Source organism: Ursus arctos, unplaced genomic scaffold (assembly GCF_023065955.2).
Source record: "Ursus arctos isolate Adak ecotype North America unplaced genomic scaffold, UrsArc2.0 scaffold_8, whole genome shotgun sequence".
Lineage (NCBI taxonomy): Eukaryota > Metazoa > Chordata > Mammalia > Carnivora > Ursidae > Ursus > Ursus arctos.
Window position 1 is genome coordinate 14,626,217 of NW_026623100.1, and position 24,912 is coordinate 14,651,128.

At 39.8% G+C, this 24,912-nt stretch overlaps 1 protein-coding gene across 10 annotated transcripts in view; it reads right to left on the bottom strand.

Annotated features, from left to right (window-relative positions):
* The window catches only part of SRBD1 (S1 RNA binding domain 1), a 204,617-nt gene extending 184,344 nt beyond the window's left edge, over positions 1-20,273 (bottom strand). For 4 of the 10 annotated variants that reach the window (XM_048222530.2, XM_044378251.3, XM_048222532.2 and 1 more), the window contains exons 1-4: positions 20,175-20,273; positions 14,959-15,038; positions 11,393-11,573; positions 4,396-4,761 (exon numbers count right to left, since the gene is read on the bottom strand). In XM_048222530.2, coding sequence (XP_048078487.1) covers positions 4,396-4,761; positions 11,393-11,573; positions 14,959-15,038; positions 20,175-20,225 — 678 coding nt within the window. In that variant the 5' untranslated portion in view covers positions 20,226-20,273. Of the gene's footprint in view, positions 1-4,395; positions 4,762-11,392; positions 11,574-14,958; positions 15,039-17,059; positions 17,212-20,174 lie in introns of all 10 variants that reach the window. The other 6 variants (XM_057309213.1, XM_057309215.1, XM_048222531.2 and 3 more) reach the window with 3 other exon arrangements.
* Between the last annotated feature and the right edge of the window lie 4,639 nt (positions 20,274-24,912).

Genomic DNA, 24,912 nt, shown 5'->3' on the forward strand with positions numbered 1-24,912 from the left:
GGTCCCCAAACCTGTAGCATAAGCATTACCCGGGAACTTGTCAGAAATGCAAATTCTTGAGCCCCACCCAGATCCACTGAAGAAGAACCTCTGGGGTAGGGCCCAGAAATCTGTGTTTTAGAAAAATGAGGCAAACAACAAAGATATAACTAAAAGAGATAAAAGTAGAAATCAAACCTTAGGGATGGGTAGGGATACGGGAGAGAACTATTATAGTTTTTACTTTTAAACTATTCACGTTTATTACTTTAATAATATTTATAGTTAACTGGTTAGGAATGAGAGTAAAGTAAAAAAGAAGGCAGTCTCAAGATTTTTTTTCAACCCTAACACTCAAATATGAGAGGCACTTTTTGTGACTGTTGTTGGAAGCTAACACTTGTATAGAGCTTATTATGTTCCAAACACTTTCACATATTCAGTATTAACTCAAACTATATGAGATAGGTATTATTACTCCTGTTTTATAGAAAGAAAAACTGAGGTCCAAAAAAGTTAAGTAAATTGCCCAAAGTCCCACAAGCTACATTATCTTTTCAAATATTTGATTTGTGTGCAAAGCAAGATGATTTTGTTTCAGGCAAAAATACAAATTAAACAAACAGCCTCACTTTTCTTCCTGAATCCCATTGCAGATGAAACATGGTGCCTTCACACTGCCCTCCGGTGTCTAAAATTTCCAACAAAATGGCCTTCTTCCAAAGCGTCCTGAGATTTATTCCTCCAATCTATATTCCCGTTCCCTCAGTTAAAAAGGAAAGAATCTGAGTATCAACAAACTATAGCCTTAATCATCCTGGCAGCAGCTATATTTTAAAAGAACTAAAATTAAATTAAATTCTACTCTAATGAGTAGAATTGAGAGAGAGAATTTTCTACTCAAAATCTTTCCCCAATCAGCAATCTGACACCTCCTTTCTCAAAAGCTCTTGATTCCTGTTGTTCTCTTTATCCCTGTCTATTTATTTTATTATATTACTTATTTTATCACACATAGACACTTCCTTAAAGACCGCAAAAGGAAAAACTATGCTGTTAGAAGTCAGAAGAGTGGTTGAAGGAAAGGGGACAGGAGACTAGAAACCATATAAAGGGGATTATAGGGTGCTGGTAAGGTTCTGTTTCTTGATATGGAATCTTGTTACTTTCGAACATTCATGAGCTATATATACTTCAAAGTATTATATATACTTCAAAGCTGAAGTATACAGCCTTCAGAAATAGATTTTTGGGGGGAACGCCTGAGTGGCTCAGTTGCTTAAGTGTCTGCCTTCGGCTCAGGTGATGGTCCCGGAATCCTGGGCTCAGTCCTGCACTGGGCTCCTTGCTCAGTGGGGTGCCTACTTCTCCCTCTGCCTGCCGCTCCTCATGCTTGTGCTCTCTCTCTCTGACAAATAAATAAAATCTTAAAAAAAAAAAAAAAAGATGTTTTATAAAGCCCATAGAAAACACCAGCTAAATCATAAAAACAAAAAGGGCTAATACAATTGTTTTACTTATTCCCTCCTGAAACAAACAGGTAACCTAATGGGTGGTGTGTGCTTATATGCAGAAGTGCAGTGAGAAAGCCAACTCGGGCACACTCACCTCCTTCCAGTCCCCACTTCTTTCCCCAATTTTGTCATCCCATGGTCTTCTTCACCCACATCATTCCTCATCATCTCTTGTAAGAAAAATGGCTAATAAAGAGGGTTTTGCTTGCTTTTCCTCTCTAATTTGGCAAACTTCACTAACATATTATATGTGGCTACTACACTCCCATACTCCCAGCCCCCTTAAAATGAAGAGACTCTAACAGCAATCACCATTTTGAAACATTTAATTTTCTCAAAAACTGGTTGTAGCTAGTCACCTCTTCAAATTCTAAAAAAGGTCATGGTATTTATATCATATTTGCATAATTATATAATGTTCTTTAATGAAAACTAGTTTCTGATAGCAACCACACATTGGCAGTTTGGGGGAAAACGCTGAAGAATAGGTTGCCTCTGCTCAAGGAATCCGGAAATCCCCAAAGCCTGAGTAAGAAATGGACAAAAAGTATGTTTATACATACAGTCTATAAGTAACTTAAGTACTTAAGTATTGGCAATGCAGTTTTCCCTCCCTAAACAAGATGGTGATGTTCCTGAAAAAGCAGTTGACTTTTCAGAGTTGAGAAACATACCATGTATGGGAAGAAAAAGGATCATGATGACATGGTGGACAGGGGCTATGGGGAACAGCACACAAAATGAAGGAAACAGAAATGACATTTCCCACAGGATCAATTAGTAGTGATTAATAATCTCTATACAATTAATTTCCATTGACAACTCCTTACTAACTAGGTATCTTTCAGGATTTCCCCAAAGAACTTGGCCACATACTTTGTCTTGTGGCAGATAATATACATATCACAGGCATTTCAATGAGTCTGGTCCTCATCCAGAGTCAAGGCCTTCCTGACTGTTGGACTCAGCTCTGGTGACTCTCACTCTTCTCAGTCTCCTCTCCCCTAACACCTGCCACTGCTGTCATCCATGTTTGGAAGCAGGAATGCAGTGCCAAGACAAAATTATTCTCTGCTGTTTCTGGGTGAATAAGAAAGGAAAGGAAAAGAAATCCATATATACCACAAGAATTGTCTGAAAAAGTAACTCAAGGTTGGACAAGGAGGACTGCATATGGTTAAACAAAAAAACCCAAATGCAAATCACACCTAAAGTTCCCCGGGCAACCCCTAAAGCCATGTAGAAAACGCTGAGCTTACTAGTTGTCAGGGTGCCCGGTGAAGGTGGCAGCTATAGCAGCCATTTCTCCCAACTCACAAGCAAGGAGTGCCAGATCCCAAGAGCAGGCTTGTGTGAACTGTCAAAAAATCACTTCCAATAAGGAGGAGGAGGAGAAAACAATGCTTGGAACTGAAAAGAAAGAGAAAACTGAGAAAGTGCCTTCTTCACAGTTTTCCAATTTCTGGTTCAAGGTCTCTGGGAGACTTGATCACACTTTGTCCCTTCCATTCTTTCAAAGACCTGTATCCTTGGTAATAAACTTTTTTCTGTTTCAGGTCATTGGAAGTAGATTTCTATTACTTGTAACCAAGAGATAATGGGCTAAGGCAGGAATATGTTCATCTCTTTCTCTGTTACACAGATCAGGGGATAGGTGTGAAGCAAAGTGTCATAGAGTAAGCAGCCCTTAACCCTGAAGAGCTTATCTCTACATTTCAAGAGACGTCATGGTCTCTGAAACCTTCTTCCCTCTCTCCTGCTGACTACCCACTACTAGAGGCAGATCTACGTCAACAGCAGAGACATAAGCTTCTATGTGCTAGTGAAAGGAAAAGGAAGTGGGACACGCCTACCAGCCCCTGTGAGTCTGAACTGGAACTAAGCAAGGGGTCTGCCTTTTAAGAAAGCCTACAGGTGATCTGATGCAGGTGGTCCATGAACCATCCTTTTAAAACATGTCCTTGTAGGCCTAAGTGAATAAAGAAAAAGATGGTATAACAGAGCCTAACAATACACCGTTTCTCCAAGAAACTTTGGACTATTTAGTTCAGGAACAAGGATGAGAAGAAAGCTCTGAGGCAACATTCTACTCCTTAGTGGGCCAGAGAAAAGAAAAATCAATTAAAAATTACTGGTGATATTCTACTAATAGGTAACAGAAGAGACAACATGGGGAAAAAAATTCCTCTGAAGAAAAAGGTAACACACAGCTAGTCCCAGACTGAGAAGTAGTACTTGGAGCGAGCAGAGGCCCTGGGCTCTAGAGCAGTAATTCACAGAAGAGGAAGGAGTACCCATCAGAATCACCATGAGACAAAGGACAGGCAGGAAGATCCCACCCATCTACCCTGAGGGGCACTACCATAATTAATTTTGAAATGTCCCTAGAGTGCGCTGGCACAGAAAAAAGGTTGAGAATCACCATTTAAAAGTCACTCTTCAGGTCTTCTCTGTCATTCCTAAAGACAAGAAATTGGAAGAAATCCAAGGCAGCTCAAGTTGGAATTCAGAAAGATTTTTCCTAAGAAATTTCTAGACCTTGTTTACTGTATATTACAACATTACATTAAGAATTAGAGCTGTACTAATGGCCATTGTCCTAATCAGTCACACTACTTTTACAGGGAAATACAGTCCAAGTTCAAAACAAAACCTTCACAATGAACTTATGAGGGCCCAGTCTGTTGGTGTAATCTCTCTACATAGAGCATGCTCACCAAAATACCATGGCAAGAGAACCACCTTGCCTGAGGTCACAGCTCTTAGCTCAAGAGCTGAAGATGATGAGCTACAACATAAAACAGCATACCTAGGACAGGAACCAGTGGCCGAAGCCTCCGGAAATCACTCCTATCCTAGTCAAAAACAAAGGAACCCGACAAACTAAAATGACTGCACATACCTGTACTATGTCCCAGTTCATTTCCACCTCCTCTTTAATGCTGTTGGCATTTGCTGGAAATCTCACGGGCTGCCCCTGAGGACATGTTTCAGTCTTCATTTTCTTTAAAGGGGACTGACCAAATGTAAAGTCATCTTCATTCTCTTCCTTCTTGCATGCAGCTTCCCACATGGTGCTCGTGGATGGTGTCTCTGCGGTGTTGGCCATGTTGGTTTCTTCATCAGCTTTCAGCTTTTTGGTCCTCTGACCCAAAGGTGATTGAGATGAATTCTTCCGTTTTGTCTTTGCTGTTTTCAGAGTCTTCACGCTATCCAATTTATTTTTGCTGTCTTCCAAATCAACATCAGCAATAGCCACAGAGTTATTCTATCAAACCACGAATAGAATACATGAGAATTAAAAGATAAAAACCAAATGCTCTGGAATATTATTCAGCAATAAAAACAAACAAATTATTGATACACACAATAACTTGGAAGAATCTCTAGGAAACTATGCTGAATGGGGAAAAAGGCAATTGCAAAAAATTAGATACTTTAAAATTTACATAACATTAATGATTTATGCTTTATATAACATTCCCGAAAAAATTGGTGGTTACTGGGGGGTCAGAGATGGGGGTAAGGGTCCGAAGGGAGGTGGGTATGGCTACAAAAAGGCAAATACTAGGCAGTACTGGGGATCCTTGTGGTGATGGAACCATTCTGGATGGTGGATACACATATGCATACAGGTGATAAAAATTCTACAGAACTAAACATACAGAAATACATAAGTAAATTAATACAGAAAAACTGGAGAAATCTCATAAGATCCCTGGATATTATCAATATAAATATCTTGGTTGTGATATTTTACTATAGTTTTGTAAAATGTTACCGTTAGAAGAACTTAAAGGGTACACAATCTCTGTATTATTTTTTACAACTGCATGTGAATCTATATCTAGAAATAAAGTTTCATTTTTTTAAAATGAGTAAAGGATAAGTCTATGCATGCTGGAAAAACCAAGATTTAAAACTTGCAATCAAAAGCCAACCTTTTGGAGGAGAAAAGTAATACCCACACACTCATAAAACTCAACAGACTGTACCTGCCACCAATTTATGCAGAAGGCGAGGAACAGAAAACACAGCATGACAGCACAGTGGTGTCAGGCATTTTCCTTTAGGAGGAATCTACGTAGTAGTTCACACTAGTGTCCAAGGGCCACTCTCTCCACCACCTCACCCCTCACAACAGCTCGGCTGTGAAGGAATGACACCTGGCACTCATTTTGGCACTGGAGTGGTAAATAACATACAGACCCAACCTGTATGGAGTTTACAATTTCATAAGCTGGCCTGTTTCTGGTTACCTAAGTAGATGCAGATGGCACAAACTCAAATAAAAGAAGAACTCCCAAACTATTTTTCAGTCAAAATTCAATTTTCTCTCCTATCAAGTATTTTTCCAGAATTATTGACTACTGGAAATACTGGGAACTACAATAAAGAGCATCCCCATCCTACTACCCACCCACTACCACCTAACCTGGAAATGATGTACATTAGATAGCCCCGAATATTATATTTGTAGCTGAAACATAATGGATAAGAACAGAGATATAAAAATAGAATGACTTCTAGGTCCGTAGTTAGTTGATAATAACCTGATCAAATGACTTGATATAGTAAAAGAAAGAAGGTGTCAACCATACAGAGGGCTATCAGCCACAGAGGAGCAGAAAAACAGGAACTGTAAAAAGCAAGTATGATCAGCATTCTTCTAAGCAATGTATAAGAAAAAGGAAAGCTTAGCAAACAGACTCTGAATATTTTGGTCCCAATAGTAAGACAGCCCTCCTGTGAGATGGATACATCAGACTACCTTAGATTTGTGCATTTAAAACATTTGACGTCATCGTGACAAACGTGATACCTAGACCACAGTAGGCATTCAATAAATCCAAAAGAATGGATTTATCTAATTCTCCCAATCTAGATCCATGCTCATTGAGTAAATTTCTGATTCTTATTTAAGTGCCTACTTACTTCATACTCCAGCCTCTGAGGATAGACAATACCAGTGAGAAAAATTTCATGTCCTTGTGATTATTATATCAAATCATTAATTATTAAATCAGCACTCTGGTTTTACACATCCCTCTTATGAGCATGGCTAAGGTAAAACCAGCCATGAGAGATATATCGGTTCCTGAAATGATGACAAAATCATGTTGCTAACTTAGAAACCCAGTTCCATCATGTACCATCTATTATCCATGAGCAAATCACTTCACATTTCTTGCCTTGGCTTTTTTATCTACAAAATCAGGATAGTATTAGCACCTGCCTCGAGGGGTTGTTGTAAGGATTAAGTAAGCTCACAAAACCGAAGTGTTAAGCACGTTGCCTGGCTGATGGTAAGCACTAACACATCTGCAGATCCCACCATCATTACCACCGCTACCATATCTACCCCTCCTAGGAGAGGGAAAAGGAAGCAAAAAAACGAAGAAAAAGTAAAATGAGAGAAAAAAAGAAAAGTCAACAATCATAAAGACACTTAAAGGTATCCTCTGTGGAGCCTTCAGGCAAGATTTACTGAGTGTTGTCAGTGTTGTCCACAGACCCTTTCAGGGGGTCTGCGAGGTCACACTCCATTCATAATAATGCTAAGACACAATTTGCCTTTTTTTGTTGACATTTCACTGATAGTACAAGAGCAATGATAGCAAACCCCAAAGCAATGGCACCAAGCAGTAGTAGCAATCACTGTTCCCTTCACTGCCACACACTTGGCAGTAAAACGATGAGTTTCATTTAACTATGCAGTTAAAAATTATTCATTTTTAGAGGCATCTGGGTGGCTCAGTGGGTTAAGTGTCTCCCTTCAGCTCGGGTCGTGATCTCAGGGTCCTGGGATTGAGCCCTGCATTGGGCTCCCTGCTCTTCCCTCTCTCTCTGACCCTCCTCCTCGCTTGTTCTCTTTCTCTCTCTCTCTCAAAAAATTTTTTTAAAAAAATTATTCATTTTTAGGGGCGCCTAGCTGGCTCAGTTGGTAGAGCACGTGACTCTTGATCTCGGGGTTGTGTCCAAGCCCCATATTGAGGGTAGAGCCTACATAAATTAATTTTAAAAAGTATTAATTTTTAAGGTTTCAATCCTTGAAAACACACCTTTTTAATACTCTATGCTGAAATGGTCAGTATACGTAAAACACTTCTGCTGCATGTCAGTGCATACACATGTGCAGTGGTCGTCTCAAACAAAAACTCTTGTGCACCCGTTTCAGTTGTGACCTGAATAACTGAATAAAGCACAATTTTTACTTGAAATAATGACTGACAAACTATGGTTATTCAGACTTGGGTATATGGTGGACATTTTTTCAGAAATGAACTGAGACTGTCACTTTAAGGAAACACCTGACATTTGCAACCAACAGTAAATTTTAGGCATTAAAAGTGAAAATTAGAATTTTGGAAAATTTGTATCTACTGTGAACTTGACAGCTTCCCAACACTGTGATGAGTCTGGAGGTTATATTAACAAATGTGTTTTTTTGATATCAGATAATGAAAGATGCTAACATTTGGAAGATTTGCATATATCAGTGAACCGATATTTTCCAAATGACCAACATATGTCACAAAACCATGCATGGGTAAAAGACCCACTAAAATAATACAAACCAGTGGATTTTAATGCAGTAGAATTTAAGAAGTTCATTAATATGGTATCAGATTCCACAATGAAACAAACTTTTAAGAAACTACCACTTATTGAGTTTTGGTACCACATCAAATAAGAATATCCATCTGAAAAAGCTTTTAAAACACATCTCCCTTTTCCAAATACAGATCTTTGTGGAGGTGGGTTTTCTTTATACATTTCAGTCATATTCTAGTAAGTCAGACATTAAAGACATCTGAAAAAATGTAAACAGTATCATTCTTCTCACTAATTTTTTTTGTTGTTGATTGGAAAAATATACACTTATTTTTCATTAAAATAAAAATTAGCTCCATTAACATGTAATAGGTTTTTTAAAAAATTAGTCAATATTTTAATTTCTCATTTTTAATTTTTATATGGTAAATATCAATATCAATAACCCACACAACCAAAAGTTCCTTGGGTTCCTCAATAAGTTTTAAAAGTGTAAAGGGGTTCAAAGACCAAAAGTTTGAAAAAGGTAGAACTAAACTATTGAAAACAAAGAGAAAATATCTCTCTGTTTTATGAAGCTTCTAAGATTCTACAGCCTGTCTCAGTGATATACTCAAGTTTAGTAAGCCTCCATGAGAATATTTTTCTTCCTTATGTTCAACCTGAATCTTTGGCCGACTGAATAATCGAAGTTCATTTTCTTCTGCCTTCATTGCTTTTGTAATCAGCCTTAACACTCCACATGGTTATTATGTAGCCTATGACTAAACCCAAGACTTCAAGAAGAATTTGACTATTTTTCTTTTTGCTGTCTCTGAAAGCAGTCAACTGTCTAAAGCAAAAAAGTAGCTCATTGTGTCTTTTCCAGTCAAATCAGTCAGCAGGCCTTGGCCTTGGCTCCTGCTGTACAGTGTGAGCTTGACAGATAACTGGAAAGGGATAAGGAGTTGAAGGGGGGCTTCTTAAAAATTATATTTAAAAGAGTATTTTTATACCCTGTAGCAATTGAGCCACTGGAAGAAAAGTTGACGAGAGAAAAGAGAAAAGAAAGGGGACGACTAAAGACATGTAAGACTTTGAGCAAGAGGGGACACCAATGACAGCCCCAGCAGTGGGACTAATCCTGGACAGGAGGGATGACATTTCCTCCACCATAACAGGACAGAAGAGGAATGCAAATATATCTAGCCTAGTTGTGAGATAATGTGGAGCTTCACGTATTCTCAAATACGTAAAAGGCAATGTCATCAGCTGAGAGGGAGAGAAAGAAATTGAGGATGTTTAAGAAAAGATAAAAAATTGGAAAAACAAATCTGCCGGAGAAAAAGAATGAGTCCACCAGGTATTTTTAGTGTAATTTTGAGGTCTGAGATTATGAATCTAAAGGAAAAATCAGGTCAAGGTTGTTTTCAGCAAGAGTCTGCAGCTCGGTACTGGCAGAGCAGAGGCGATGGCTCACCCAGGGTTGGGTCTGATCGGTCATGTGTGACTGAAGGAAAGACGGGCAAAACTGGTGAGACTAATAAAAAATGATTGAAATGAGAGGTTATGTGGTCTAGACTAGGTAAGGTAGGACAAGAAAAGGGCTGACTGATAGTGATCCGTGAAGCAGATCTGGTGAAGTGCTAGAGTCCAAGGATTAGGTCGTAACCCTCAGCCCCGGCTGTCCACGGAAGTCACCTGAGGAGCCTCAGGAAAGTAATACCCCTGCGTCCCAGAATTCTTTCCAGATTTAACTGGTCTGGACAGGCGCCTCGACACTGGCATTTTTTTCAAGCTCCCCGGGTTGGGAGCTACCAAGGAGAAGATGTGACAAGGCTGTAAAAGTGTGGCCATCAGGGCACCTGAACAGGGAGCTGGGAGAACAGGAAATGATGACTTGGTACTCCGAAGGCAGGTATTTTTGGTTGGAAAGGAATGTCAGTAGCACAGTTTCTGATGATGGCAAGATTCAGGCTGAGTTCATGAGACGGGTGGTGAAGGCAAGAAGAAGACACAGTCCCTGGAGATGAGGAGGCCAAAGAACCAAGAACACAGAGCATCAGGGAGTTCACCCCAGTGGAGGGCACTAAGGACAATAGCAGAAGGTGGCAGAGAGGAGATGTGCAGTGGAGCCGAGCTAAAGTCTTCAATGAATGGCGTGGCCAGTGGGTTTGTAAATGCCAGCAAAAAAGAGAGGAAGAGACTAAATAATGATTAATTTTACCTATGATGTTTGCTAAAAATAAAGTTATAAGGAGGCTACCAATTCTAGTTCTACCCAAAATAAGGTTTTCAATTATTTTGTTCGGTGGTGGCTACAGCAGAGCAGAACACCAAACCTAACGAAACGAAGTCTTCTAATATGCTCAATGTGCTTTCACTGAGGTATAAAATGTATGAATTTTGGCAATTCTGAAAGAAATTCTAAGCCCCCTCCCCCCGAGAATGTTTCTTAAGTGAAAGATTTTCTATTCGAGTTCTTTTTTATGTACATATAACCGAGCATCACTGGAAGGATCAAGAAAACACCAAGACAAGGGTTCTTAAGTTGTATCTTTCTGAGTTATGTTTTAATATTTAGAGGCTAGGCATGTGCACATTTTACCAAAGAGAGGGTTCATAACTTTTTCTCAGATTCTCAAAGGGTTTATGACCCTAATACCAAGAACCACTAACTAAGAGTTCGTAGGTTAGGCAAATCAAGCTACTTTTAGGTGCAGCCATGCCATACTTAATGAAGAATCTCCGTATTTTACCAAAAAGATGATAGAAGTCAATACTTTCTCAGCTATAGGTAAAGCCTGCTCACCCATTTAAGTACATGCAGTGAAAAGCTTGCATGTAAAGATGAAGAAACAGAGGTACTGGATAACAGGAGAAAGACTGATTTAAGTAAAAGCCCTATCTAAGAGCACAGCAAGGTACAATATAATGCCCTCCACCATACACAATAAATGTGTCCCTGGAAAGTCAGGCTTCTACTCCATATTAAAAGAGTATTATTTCAAATGTACTATGGAAGCAGTTTCTCAAAGGAATACCACAGAATGATTTTGGAAATGCACAACTCTTTTTGTAACGCAACGAAGTCTATACTTTATTGTTGTTGTGTTTTAATCCAGATTAGTATAGATACAGTGTTTGCTTATAGCAAAATACATCAATATGTCAGTTGATAAATATTCTTTCACTTTCCAACACAGTGGGTCTAATGATAAATACTACTACAGCCCATGGTAGGGAATGCCACTGCCCTGTACTTTTGTCAACTACTTATTCTGCTCTGATCTCTGTAAGGAGAAAGTAGCATCACCAATTAGGGAAGCACTACAGTGTTCCCTCCACCCAACTAAAGCACCTACCAGCTCGTCCTTAACAGCCACGCCTTCTGAGCCATCACTGATCTGTAGGGTGGTCTTCTTCATTCGTGGCACCCTCTTTGGTTTGAATTCTTTGGGAACAGGTTGCTTACGACCTCTGGAGACTTTCTTTTGGGGCTCCCAGGCACTATCCTCCTTGTCATCTTCTTCAGAAGCAGATGATCTAGAAGTAAATTGACAGAAAAATCTCTAGGAAAAATGAAGCCAAATGTTAAAGGCGAAAGAGACATGCTTCTTGAAAGAAAAATAAGGTAGGAGGTGTTTAATATAAAATGGAGTGATGTGAGCACAGGCTATGAACAGATATAGCTAAGTACTAAAACAAGAGTTGATCGAGGACCAATGTAAAAACAGCCCCTGATATGCTATGAATCACAGGTCTCTCCATTCCCCTCTCACTCACCCAGCACACACACACATGCACACATACGCACATACAGACACACACACACATATTCAAAACAGAGGAAACCATTTATTACCTTAAGCAATTTACTGGGTGGTGTCACACCATAGTCACTGTAAGGTTTGCCCTTATAACAGTGAAAAGTGCTTAAACAATTTCCTTAGTGGTAATCAAATTTACTTAAAGTTATTCAAACCAATGTAAGGAATGGGAAATGGCTCTAGGAAACACCCTAAATAACATAAAAAGCCAGCACCAAGACCCTTCCAAATGCTTCAATTAACCGTTTTGTTTTGTTTTTCCCTTTCACAGAATGCATTTGTTTCCTGTTAGACTGCATCAGGTGTAGCTACAGTATTTTCTAAAAACCCATGAATCAAACTCAGCGACAGCAGAGGAAAAATAGCCATATGAACGCTGGTAAAGGAACATCATGCTCCTGCCAACCCACTTAAATCTATGTCCACCCCTAATGTAAAAGGTCAGTATTAGTGGGAAGGACAACCACTTCCTTCACTAAGGCTAGCGAATAGGGATCTGTGGCTTTTCGAAAGGTTTAAGTTCTGCCTGGAGGCAAAAACCTGATTAAATGACTTCTTTCTTCTACATTATGCTCTCCTAGGTCAAGCCACTGATAGTCCCCCTACAGTGAGTTCTCTTCAAAAGCAGATGGAAACTAAAGCCCAAGTGTAAGCAAAAACAAACAAAATCATTTAAACTCACCTAACACATAGCAGTGGCACTGAAAGGAGGGAGAACTAGAAAACTAAGGAAACAGAAAACCAGGGTTCTGTTCATACTATCTCCAAACTGAGCAGAACGACTTCCTTCCACCTCAGTTTTGTCCAGCAGGAGCACAGACCCCAGTTCACAGGGGAACATTGCAAAAGTCACATGACAGACACAAAAGGGTTTTCAGATGTCAGAAAGAAAAACATAAGAACAGGTATTATTTTATTATATGTGAGGCCATTTTAAGACAGCTGGTCATCTCCCACTAACCATAACTGACCTATCACAGGCATCCGGCCCTCACTCCTTACCACACATCCTTCACACCTTTCAGGTCTTCCCAAGGTCTTCACTCCCCTGGTTTTCCTCCTACTTCCCTGGCAGCTTCTCCAGCTTCTCCTTGTCCCTTTGCTTACCGCTCTTCCTCTCCCCAACCTTTCAATGTTGGGATCCTCTAAGACTCTGTCCTCAGCACTCTTCTAAGCTCTCTTACTAGATGACCTTATCTTATTTGATAGCGGAATAGAGAGGAATCTCAATTTTCTATCTCCCACTTGATCTGAGCTCAAGACTTGTATATCCACCTTCACTGGATGCCTCACAATCATCTCAAACTTACCAAGTCCAATACAGAACCCCTGATTTTACCACCCTCATACCTGATCCTCTTCCAGTCTTCCCCAAATTCCTGTCTTTCCTTCACACCCTAAATCTAATCCATCAGCATATCTGGTCTACTTTATCTTCAAAATGTATACCAAATTAGACTACTTCTCACCACTTTCATTTCCAGGACCCTAGACTTCTATAGTAATCTCCTTAACTGACCCCCTGCTTCCATTCTGACTCCCCTATGGTCTGTTTTCCACCAAGAAATCAGAATGATCTTTTACAAACGTTAACCAGAGCACGTCACATCCCTGTCTCAAGCTACTGTCACCAGCTAGACCCCAAAACCTGAACTTTATTGCCCATCTGCTTTGTTTACATTCTTCCTTAAGCTCTTCTTTCCAGCTTACCTCTTAACTCAGGCAAATGAAACCCGAAACCACCTTTCAGGTGATGGCAACTGCCCTGACAAGACCTCTCACGGGCCCAGACCACTCAGACCCTTCGAGCTAAACCCCTGATTCGCGCCTGCGCAGATGGACCTTGGAGTAACCCCTGGAATGACTGGGAATTACCTTTACCTCATCATAATACTAAAATCTTCGCCCAAAGAGTAGGTTCAGCCTCATTTACATGACCTACAATGTACGTACAGGCATGATTCCTTAAGGTGCACGCATGACCTGATGCCTGCCTCTACACAGACAACAAGGCTTTCCTATCTAAATATTCATTCTAACCTTAAACAAAAGGTACCCACTCACTTTCTTTGGAAGCTTTGAAAGCTATTCCCTGTGATTTCTTTATTTGCTGCAAATAAAGTTTACTTTGCACAACAACTCCACCTGGTGTACCTGACTCACCAAAGAGCAAAGTCATAGTAGTTCAGTTCCACCACTTCAAATAAGACCCTAACGCTCTGTCATGGCCTGTTAGGCCCTGCCCACTCCAATCTCATTTCCAATCACTCTCTGCCTTCGTGACTCTTATCTGGCCACAGGGGTCTTACCGTTCCCTGAACACACCAAGCTTGCTCCTGCCATAGGGTCTTTGCACTTGCTGTTCCCTCTACTTGGAACACCCAACCCCATATCTTTGCAAGTTGTATTTGTAAATTTCATTTCGATCTCTTGCCACATGCTCCAAAAGAACTTTCCTGAATACTCTATCCAAGATGTCCCCTGCCCAGAACCACTGACCACGCTATCCCTTGCCCTATTTTATGTTCCTTTAGAGTACTTATTACTGCCTAACATTAATCAGTTACTTATTTAACAAATATCTTCAGGGCACAAACACTACAGTGCTGTAAAGCAGAGGTTCTCAACGGGAAACAATTTTGCCCCCATGGGGAATATCTGGACAGTCTGAAGACATTTTTGGTTGTCACAACTAGATGTGATTGGCATCTAGCTCGTAGAGACCAAGGATGCTGCTGAACATCCTACAATGTAAAGGACAGTCTCCACAGCAACGAATTATCTGATCAGTAGTGCTGAGTTTGGGAAACCCTGCTCTGAAGCAATATAAAAACTCCCTGCTCTCAGGGAGCTTACATTCTAGTGTAAATATCATATTATATATTTAGTTGGTTATTTTCTCTCTCCTTGTTCAATAGTTTAACACGAACACTGAAACAGAGCTTGAGACACAAGCATGAGTTCAATAAACATTTGTCTCACGAATGAATGAAAAATATACAGCCTTCTTCAACCAAATGACTTACATTAATGTGACAAAATGCATTCTTCCTTAAAATATATGTCATTCTCCCAACCCCATATGAAACCAATATGCTTACAATTCAGACAAGGAAGAGAATTCATCTTTGGACACCACAGTCTGCACCTTTACTTTTGCTCTTCTTGGCAATGATGACATCTGGAAGAAACAGAACATTAAAATCAGCATAATCTAAATCACTTGAATGACTGATCACTTATGTTGTCTACTAAGTGATATGCCATTCGAAACTAATGCTCCAATAGCTCTGCTGTTAAAAAATGCCACAGGGAAAAAAAAATGAGAAGCATTCAAAAGCCTGAACACTGGTTTCCCTTCCTACGCGGCTGCCAACTATAAGAGCACCTAACAGCCTTCAAATGGTTTAAAAGCCTGATGAGTATGTGCCATCTTTGGAAAAATGTAAGCTCCAACAGGGTGACGATTTTTAGTTTCTTCAGAGTTATATGTTTGTATATACCACAAGTGCTATTAGATGGCTCATCAATCAGCAAATTATAAAATCCTTTATTAAACTGTAAGAAGTATTTCCCCACTTCTATATCTTCTCACAATATAAAGGAAAGGCCTATCTACAAAGTTGGCAGTCAAATAAATGATATTGATGGACTGAATAGCAGCCAGATTATTCCTAAAACAAGATAATCCATTCATTTTGAACACTTATTTGAAAATAAAAAATAAACTAATCACTAATGTCACTAGAAAATATTTACCAAATTCCAAGGCCTAGCTCTTTAAAAAATTGAGACAAATAACCAGAGACATCCTATAATATAGGAAATAAGCAAATTTACTTTAGCTAATAAATTTTATTACCTAAAGAGTATATGTCAAACCACAAAAACTACACGAGACTCTGACATGCTTGGAACCCTTTAAAAAAGTTTCTAAACCAGTCATATGTTATAATGCCTCTGGTTCTAACTTCCATTTAGAGAAGAAACGAATGCCTCACAGAAATACCAGAGAGGTTTTCAGAACATGTGCCCTGGTTCTATAGCTCAAGTCAGTCCAGTAAGTGTAGAACTAACAGACACTCAGAGTAAAGCAGGAGAACAAAAGGAACAGGGTCTCCAGGAAGTAGGTAGGATAATCTTCCATTTTTTCCTTCACCCCCCTTTGTGACATTTTATGTTTATGCAGGTCATCCTTTCTCAAAGAAGTGCTTCTAGATATTGATCATAAAGGAATGGGTAACTTTTGATTTGTGTCACATGTACTCTTCCACAATAAAACAAAAATGCAAACAGAGAAACTCAGTGTATGATGGGGTAGCATTTCAAACCAGAGCAGAAACAAATTATTCAATAAGTGGTATTAAGACAACAAGTTATCCCTCCGGAGGAAAACAAGTATTTAAGACCTACTGCCACACCCTGGACAAAAATATATTCCACACTGACTAATAACTTAAAATGTACAAAATAAAACCATAAAAGTACTACAGAAAATAAAGATGATCATATTCATAATTTGGAGTAGAGGTGGGGGAATAAAAGTTTTCCAAGGCATAACTCAAAATTTTTAAAGCCAAAAAGACAGACAATAAAAATTAAAATTCCAAGTCAGCAGCGGGAGCTTTTCAGAAGCAAACCGATTTGCTTTCCACTATCCTCAAAAAAAAAATTCACAAGAAGCAGTACCTAATACCTTGGAACTACGGATGAAAGGACTAAGGGCTGGTATAAGCTGTCTGAGGCAAAGAAATATCTCTAGAGGCCCTCATCTACTTCATGCTATTAAGCAACTGCCCCAGGAGAACATCTGGAGTTTATTCACTGGAGAGGACAAAACAGTTTCTAGACTAGAGGACAGCAAGTATAGTTGTGGGCATAGGAACCATACAGACTGAAAGCTAAAATGTAGGGGACCCCTCCTCCAGTCCTCTTCTCCCACTAAGCTCCTAGTCAGATCCTTACCGTCCAGGGAGGATAATGGAAAGGCTCTTCTCTAGACAATCTGACGAACCCCAAAATAAAAACCTGAACATACTTAGTTTCCCAACAAACAACCCAACTAAATCATCTACTCCCACCACCCCATTCTACAATATACCTGAATTCAGAACATTCCCTTACAGACCACCATGCACCAATTCTTACTCCATACTTCAACCTTAATAGAAATGCATTTAAAATAGGGGTGGACAGGGGCACCTGGGTGGCACAGTCGTTAAGCGTCTGCCTTCGGCTCAGGGCGTGATCCTGGCGTTCTGGGATCAAGCCCCACATCAGGCTTCTCTGATAGGAGCCTGCTTCTTCCTCTCCCACTCCCCCTGCTTGTGTTCTCTCTCTCACTGGCTCTCTCTCTGTCGAAATAAATAAATAAATAAATAAATAAATAAATAAGTCTAAAAAAAAATAAAAATAAAAATAAATAAAATAAAATAAAATAGGGGTGGACAAACCCTTGGCAGTCTCATAAAATTTTGATTAACTATTAAAGACTTCCCTGAAATAAGTATTTCCAAATGCCCCTTAATTAGGCACCCTGGAAGCAACGCTACCATTGAAAGATGAGTAAGATGTAAACTTGTCTTTTGACAAGTAGAAAAATATGAGTTTGATAAGGAGGGGGGCACCTGGGTGGCTCAGTCAGTTCAGCTTCAGACTCTGATTTCGGCTCAGGTCATGATCTCAGGGTTGTGAGATCTAGCCCTGTAACAGGCTCTGCGCGGAGCCTGCTTAAGACTCTCTCTCTCCCTTTCCCCTCCCCTCATACATGTGAACATGCGTGCTTTCTCTAAAAAAAAAAGAAAGAAAGAAAAGGGAAAAGAATTATGCATGAGCACATAGGTCAATTTCAGACTGATTGGTTTTAGAAAGAGTATATACAGAAACTAAGGACCTAGAAATTATTTCTTAAAAATGGCCTATGCCAGGTGTATCCCAAGGATACACATATTCCAGTTCAAAAACCAATGTTCTTGGGAGCGGTTTCTCCTCCCGTGTTCCCTTTCTTTTTATCATAGGATTTGTTAGATTAACAAAATTCCATCCATGTCCATGGTTTTAAATTTCTATATCACCTACTTATTAACAACCCTAATACCTTCATCCCAAATCTTGCCTAAGATACAGATTTACATAATAAACTATCCATACTGTCTATGAAACTATGCAGATGTCTCAAAGTTACCTAAAATTTAACATATCCACAATGAAATCTTGATAACCATTTCTTATTTTAAAACCCATTCCTGCCCCTGTCTTTCCCATCTTAGTAAATGGCACCATCATCCACCTAAATGGATGGGTAAGCCAGAACCTTGGAAAAATTTTAACAGTTCCATTGAGCTATAATTGACATACAATAAATTGTACATGCTTAAAGTGTACAAACTTCATAAATTCTGGCATAGGTATATACATCTCCACAACCAAGATATTGAATACATCTATCATCCTCTAAAGTTTCATTTGCTAAGCCAAAGCCTTGCAAATCTTTTTTTCTTTCACCTCCCACAGTCTACTAGTAACATAAATTCTTCTATCAAAATATAGGTTAAATTTCTATGATTTCCAGTGAAACTTTAGTCTCCAATCTTTCTTATTTAGACTACTATAATAGCCTCTACTGGCTTCCCTGCTTCCCCTTTTGCCTCTATTACCCATTCTCCACATATCAACCCAAAAGATCATTTAGAAAATGCTTAAAAACCATTCAATGACTTCCCACTCCATTCTCCATTTAGAACCAAATCATATTTTTTACCATGACCTTCTAAAATGCCCTACAGGACTGACCCCTGCCTACCTTTCTAACCACATTTACCATATGCTGCAGCTCTTCAGCCACAGTCAAGACACTGTTTCAGTCACTGTAACAAGCATGGTTCTTTGCCATCTCAGGTTCACTCTGCCTGGAACACTATACTTCCTGTTCAATAGGCTGGCTCCTTCTCATCTCTTAGAGCTCAGCATTTCAGACCTAAAATGGGTTTCCCAGGTATAATATTATTATAGGACCCAATTTACTTCCTTCATGCAGTACTATTTAAAGCACAATCTATAATTATCCTTGTTTATTGTCAGCATCCCCCATGTTTACTTCATGGCAGTAAACACCATGAAGAAAGAAACCACATTTGCCTTACTCACTTCTGCATAATACAGAGCTTAGCACTTAATAGTTGCTCTATAACTATTTATTAAATGAACCTAAGAATATATACAACATGGTCTCTATAGAGGAGTATACCTTTTTCCCCATCACTATTAAGCAATAGCACACATGGCACTCATTAGTTTTTTGTTTTTGAAAGAGTGAAGAGGAAGAACATTCCTATTCTTAGTGGCTTGAAATTTTTCATTTGCAAAGCTGTCTTTTCTCTGCGGACACATGAGCATATTCAAAATCAATTGCTGTGATATTAAGGCAGGAGGCACTAAACTAGGGCAAGTAAAAATCAAGGGAAGGGGGGGTGAAGAAACCTGCACACACATAAATATTACATTAAAACTGGGAAAACCACAATTAGAAATCTTAAGAAGAGCAGAGGGGAACAACTTTTTAAGAGGTACCTAAAGAAGTTTCCCTGAGTACAAAAAGAAGTGCTTGAAATGTCAGCAAAGATCCCTCCATAATAAAAATACAGTAATACACCTGTAAAGAGCCTCAATCAGATACTTTTTCCCCCCTAATGAACCAGAAGCCTGAGATCCAGTGAGGTGAAATGGTTTACTCAAAGGGAAAACCTATGTTCTACTTATGTAGCTAGAACCCAGAGCCCCAAACAGCGAGACTAGGCTCGTTTCCCATTCCACAAACATTATATTAATAACATTCTGGCGCGTGGGAGGTTCGAGGAAAGTTGCCTAGAGAGTTCCCATTCATTCATTCTTTTCCTCAAGTGTTATTCAGCGCCTCCTATATGCCAGACACACTGCTAAGGATGCGGTTGATGCAGACCAGGCCATGATGTGCTAGTGAAAAGGGTGCTTCCTCCCCCATTTTCGATAACTTGAGGTATAGAGACAATCTAGGTTTGCCTGGGTTTTCCCATGTCTGCCCCTACGAGCTAAGAGCTAAAATTTGACTGAGAAGACGCGCCAGGTGACACGCGGCAGCTAGGAGGGGTTTTCCGGGTGTAAGGTTGGAAGATACAGACCGCAGACCGTAAAATGTAATGAAACTTCTCACTTTAAAAAGGGATGTTATTTCCCAAACGAGCGCTCCGAACTTTTTAAACTGGCCCCAAAAATACCGGAGCCCAGGTGCCGGGCTCACTCGAGCCCTCAAGAACACCGCCAAGGCGGACGCTCAGCTCACCTTCCCGCCCGGCGAGTCAGAAGGCCCGGGATTCTGTGTGTATGACCGCATCTTCCGGTTCCCGCCGGAAGTTTTTCAAACGCCGGAAGTCCCGCCTCGCTTCTCCCTCACTCGCCTCAGAGGCGCGGCGCTACGGGAGCGTGCTGGAGCCGAGCCGGACGGAGGCGGGGCCGGAGCGAGGATTCCGTGGGAGCGCTGAGGTGGGGCCCTGCTCCGGGGACCGGGGGCGAGCTCTCTCTCCCCGGATCCGGGTGGAGGTGGGGCCGGCGTTGCTACGAACTGGGACCCGCCTCCTTGTTCTTTCTCTTCACAAACACTTTACTCTCTTCGCATCCAGCGTCTTTAAATTCAGTCAAGAATGTTTCTTTTCGCTACATTATTTGTAATTTCCAGTAGAAAAATGAGAAACAAGCACGTTTTATTCTTTCTAAAGTCAATTTTAGTCATCGTTAATGAACTTACCTCAGAGTGTTTTAAGCGTATTTTTAGCATGTTTCTTTATTTCCGAAGCCCCGAGATAAGGGTTTTTGCTCTAGTCTGTGAAAATACCCAATCTTGCCTCTTCTGAGAAGCCCTCACACAGTCCCTGAGGTGCATGCTACTTCAATGGAAGAGTCTAATCCTAGAGTCATCGTTTTCTTACTATGGTCTCTCAGGCAGCATGTACTGCCAAGTACATCGACTTGGAAACCTGGTTCTCTTAGAAACTTACTAGTACACTTGGGCAAATCCCTTTATGTCTTTGAAATTGTTTTCACCCCCTCCCTTCCATCTTACCCCATACCTAATAAGGTACCCATTACATATTAGGAGTAAATACTCACAGAATTAATTTACTAAGGTAAACGGAGCTCCCAGATACCTCACCTGGAGCAAGAATGAGAAAGCCCTGCCCCATTTCATTTTAAGATTTTTGGAAAGTGCTGTGACTTGAGTCCTAATAACCCGGTGTCCTAGGTGAGCCTTGCTCCTAATCCAGCATTTCCATTCCCCTTCCCACAAAACACAAAAGTAGCTCCCACTTTTTAGTTTGGTGACTCGGAAGTATCTTAACCCCACTTGCACTCCCTAAGCTCCACTTTTTTATTTTCACTAACCCAAGTTAAAAGCTAGAAAGGCCTCCCCAGCAATTCTTCTTTCCCTTTTCCTTGAATATATTTTCTCAAAAATCAGTATTCAGTACAAATGAAAAATGACTTGTTTTTTGGTGATGTGTTTTTTGCCAAACACACCAAACCCTAAACTCACAAAAACAGACAAAAAAATTAGACTGAAAAGTTAGGGAAATAAGGCTGTTGGTAGTCTAGATTCAAATTTAGCAGATCAAAACCCTATGGATTTGGGACGCCTGGCTGGCTCAGTCAGTAGAGCATGTGACTCTTGATCTTGGGGTTGTAAATGTGAGCCCCATATTAGTCGTAAAGTTTACTTAAAAAAATTTTTTTTAACATATAAGGAAAAAACAAACGGAATTTTTTTAGAAGATTCAGTAGGGCAGCTTTCCATGCTAATGACTTATTTCCATATCTTTTGAGTACTGAAGACCAAGCAAGGTATTGAAATGTCTTATGAGTGGGCCTTGCTACAGATTCACCCAAAGTGAACATAAATTTTACTGGATAATATTTGAGACAGGAAAAGAAGAAGACTCTTTCCGAACAAGTCTATTCAGCTTTATCTAAGGTTCTTGGTGAGTAAGGATCAGTTTCTGAGATTGTTCAGAGGTTCCCCCCCCTTCTTAATTTGTAGTCTTATGTTGCCTTTTGAAATGGTTCCAGAAGGTTTGGAACTGTCTGCTATAATCACAGTCTGCTCCATAATTTCTAGTTCTGAAAATACTAGAGAACACATTACAATTCAGGATTATGGAAAGGGAAACCAGGTCATAATAATCAACAATAATAATTTACTCTTTACTACTCATCTACTTTTGATGTTGAATTGTGCTATACAGATTTAAGGTAAGGGATAATAAAGGTTAAGGTAAAACAATATTTTACAAAATCTTTGACATAATTTCTTCCCTGGAGGAATTTACAAACAAGACTGGAGACTACATTTAGTCACAAGAGGCAGAGATCCATAAGACAGTCTAGAATCAGAGTTAGGTTGTATATCAAAGTAGCCACAGTAAAAAGTGAGGGAGAAAATAAGGATTAAGCAGCATAATGTTGGATCTTGACTCCTCTATCAGGGATATTTGCCTTTCAACTGGGGAAGAAAAAGGAGTACTAAGCAAAAGTAAATAACTTGTAAGCTTTTAGACATCAGACAGCTGGGAAAAATAAAAGCTGGGGTGGAGTCCTCTAAAATTAATGCAGGTGGCGACCTATCCAAAGACAAGTAAGACTGTCCAGAAAACATTGCTGTGTTGGAATTTTGCAAGACAGTCACTCCCACTAAAAGCTGTCAAAGGAAATTTATAATCACTAAGTATAAACCAGGCCCCACCACAAAAACTGCCCTTTCTCTCTAGGACCTTGCCCAATCTTTTGTTTACTTTTGGATCTTAAGTGCTGAATTTCAAAAAATTCATGGCTTTAGCCTGAAATAATCTGGACTCTCACCTGAGACTTATGCAATAGGGTTTGGGAGTCATGAAACATGTTTTGATTTGCTTGCAGGTTATTTTACTGCTGCAAACCATGCAGCTATCCATATGGTATTCATTGGTATGGTATCACTTGCATGTTATTGTCTTGTGTTTTCAAGCCCTTTCCGTCTGGGTTCTGTCTCCCCAGGGACACTGTAATAATGGTAATGGCTTCTATTCGTGGATCATCTACTTTGTGTCAAGCACTAAGTTAATGCTTTTACATGTATGTGTATTTAAGTCACATATTAGCTCAATGAGATGTTGCTGTTATCTTCTTTTTATAAATGAGAGGACCATCCAAAGTCACATCAGCTATTAAATTGCAGATCTGGATTTAAACCTAGTACTCTTTTTTTTTTTTTTTAAGATTTATTTATTTATTTGAGAGAGAGAGAAGGAAAGACAGGGGAGGGACAGAGAGAAAGGGGAAGAAAGAATCCTCTAGCCAACTCCCTGCTGAACTCGGAACCCGATGTGGGGCTCAATCCCAGGACTGCATGGTCATGACCTGAGCCAAAACCAAGAGTCCATTGTTCACCTGACTGAGCCACCCAGGTGCCCCTAAACCCAGTACTCTTTTTTTTTTTTTTTAAAGATTTTATTTATTTGACAGAGAGAGAACACAAACAGGAGGAGTGGCAGGGAGAGGGTGAGGGAGAAGCAGGCTCCCAGCTGAGCAGGGAGCCCAAGGAGGCAGGGCCGGGACTTTGGGATCATGACCTGAGCTGAAGGCAGATGCTTAACGGACTGAGCCACCCAGATGCCCCTAAACCCAGTACTCTTAAAGACATCCAATATACCACCAACTCAAAGCAAAGATCTTTCCTTTCTCCACTGTGTTGGCCAGTGCAAGACAGAATCTTTGAGATGCTCAGGAACTGTTAAATCTCTAAATAAAGTACTATCTACCTACCTAGGACATAACAAAGCTCTTCTCCCCCTTGACTTCAAACTAATCAAAGTTCCTTGGGAACAAAAATTCTAAATATAGATGCACTATATTTTGCACCCACTAAATTGTAAGGTACTTGGATATAAGTCTTAGAACTAAGTCTTAGTCATTTTGGTCTCCCCTTCTCCAACTTCTCCCTCCACCCACACAGTGCCTAATAATCTTGACAAATAATAGGTACTTAATGAAATTGTAGACTAACTTGTGGCTGGAAGAATGTGCCTGGAGTAAAAAATAAATAAAAAAATCCTTCCTCATACTATGAAAGTAATCTAAAGCTGTCATGCTGGGTTACCTTTTAAAAACTCAAGTGTACTTTTGGAAGCTCAAATTTTTGTCCCTGAGAGTCAATCACTTAGCAAAGGTAAATGAGTCTGTTTCAGACTAGAGAATGTATAAACTGAAACTAAGCCCTAGTTCATGAATTTGTATATTAGCCTTGCCCATCCACTTTCCCATTCTTAGAAGCTCTCATTCCTAACACTGAAACTCATTGTCTTCAAAGAGCTTCTCTCAATAATTCACCGAGAAACTTAGAGATTTCATGCAAAACATAAGAGATTGGTAAACAGAGAGGGGACTGCCTCTGTTTTCCAAATGAGAAACAGTGTTAGGTGAGCTAGACTAGGCTGGTAGTTGGGTTCTCAAACTTGGCCTCTCCTATTACTTTTTCAGTCTGACTGGGAGCAGCAGCATAATTCTAAAGTGCTAGTCTAGTGCTGAGGACATTGTTCTAGCCCAGAGTAAGTATGTCAATCTTTTGTGTAAAAGAAAAAAAAAGATTCAAGGGATTAAAATCCTGAGTTTTGATAAAATATTGAATGGATCTTGAGGAGCCATCAGTTAAGCCTGAGAAAATTAATTGTAGATTTTTCCAGGAAATAGATATCCAGGCATCATTCAAAGGGATTAGATACATTTGACTTATCCTACATGAAGTGAAATTATGGGACCAACATGTTGAACTAGAATATAAGTTTGCTTTGGCTGAAAACTGAAATTTCTGGTGTTTTGTCCCACTTAACTTTTTTTTTTTTTTTTAACAAATCCTCAAGATATTTTGTAATGAATGCAATTAAAAGCAAGATTAAGGGATGCCTGGGTGGCTCAGTTGGTTAAGCGTCTGCTTTCAGCTCAGGTCATGATCCCACGGTCTTGGGATCAAGTTCCACATCGCGCTCCTTGCTGGA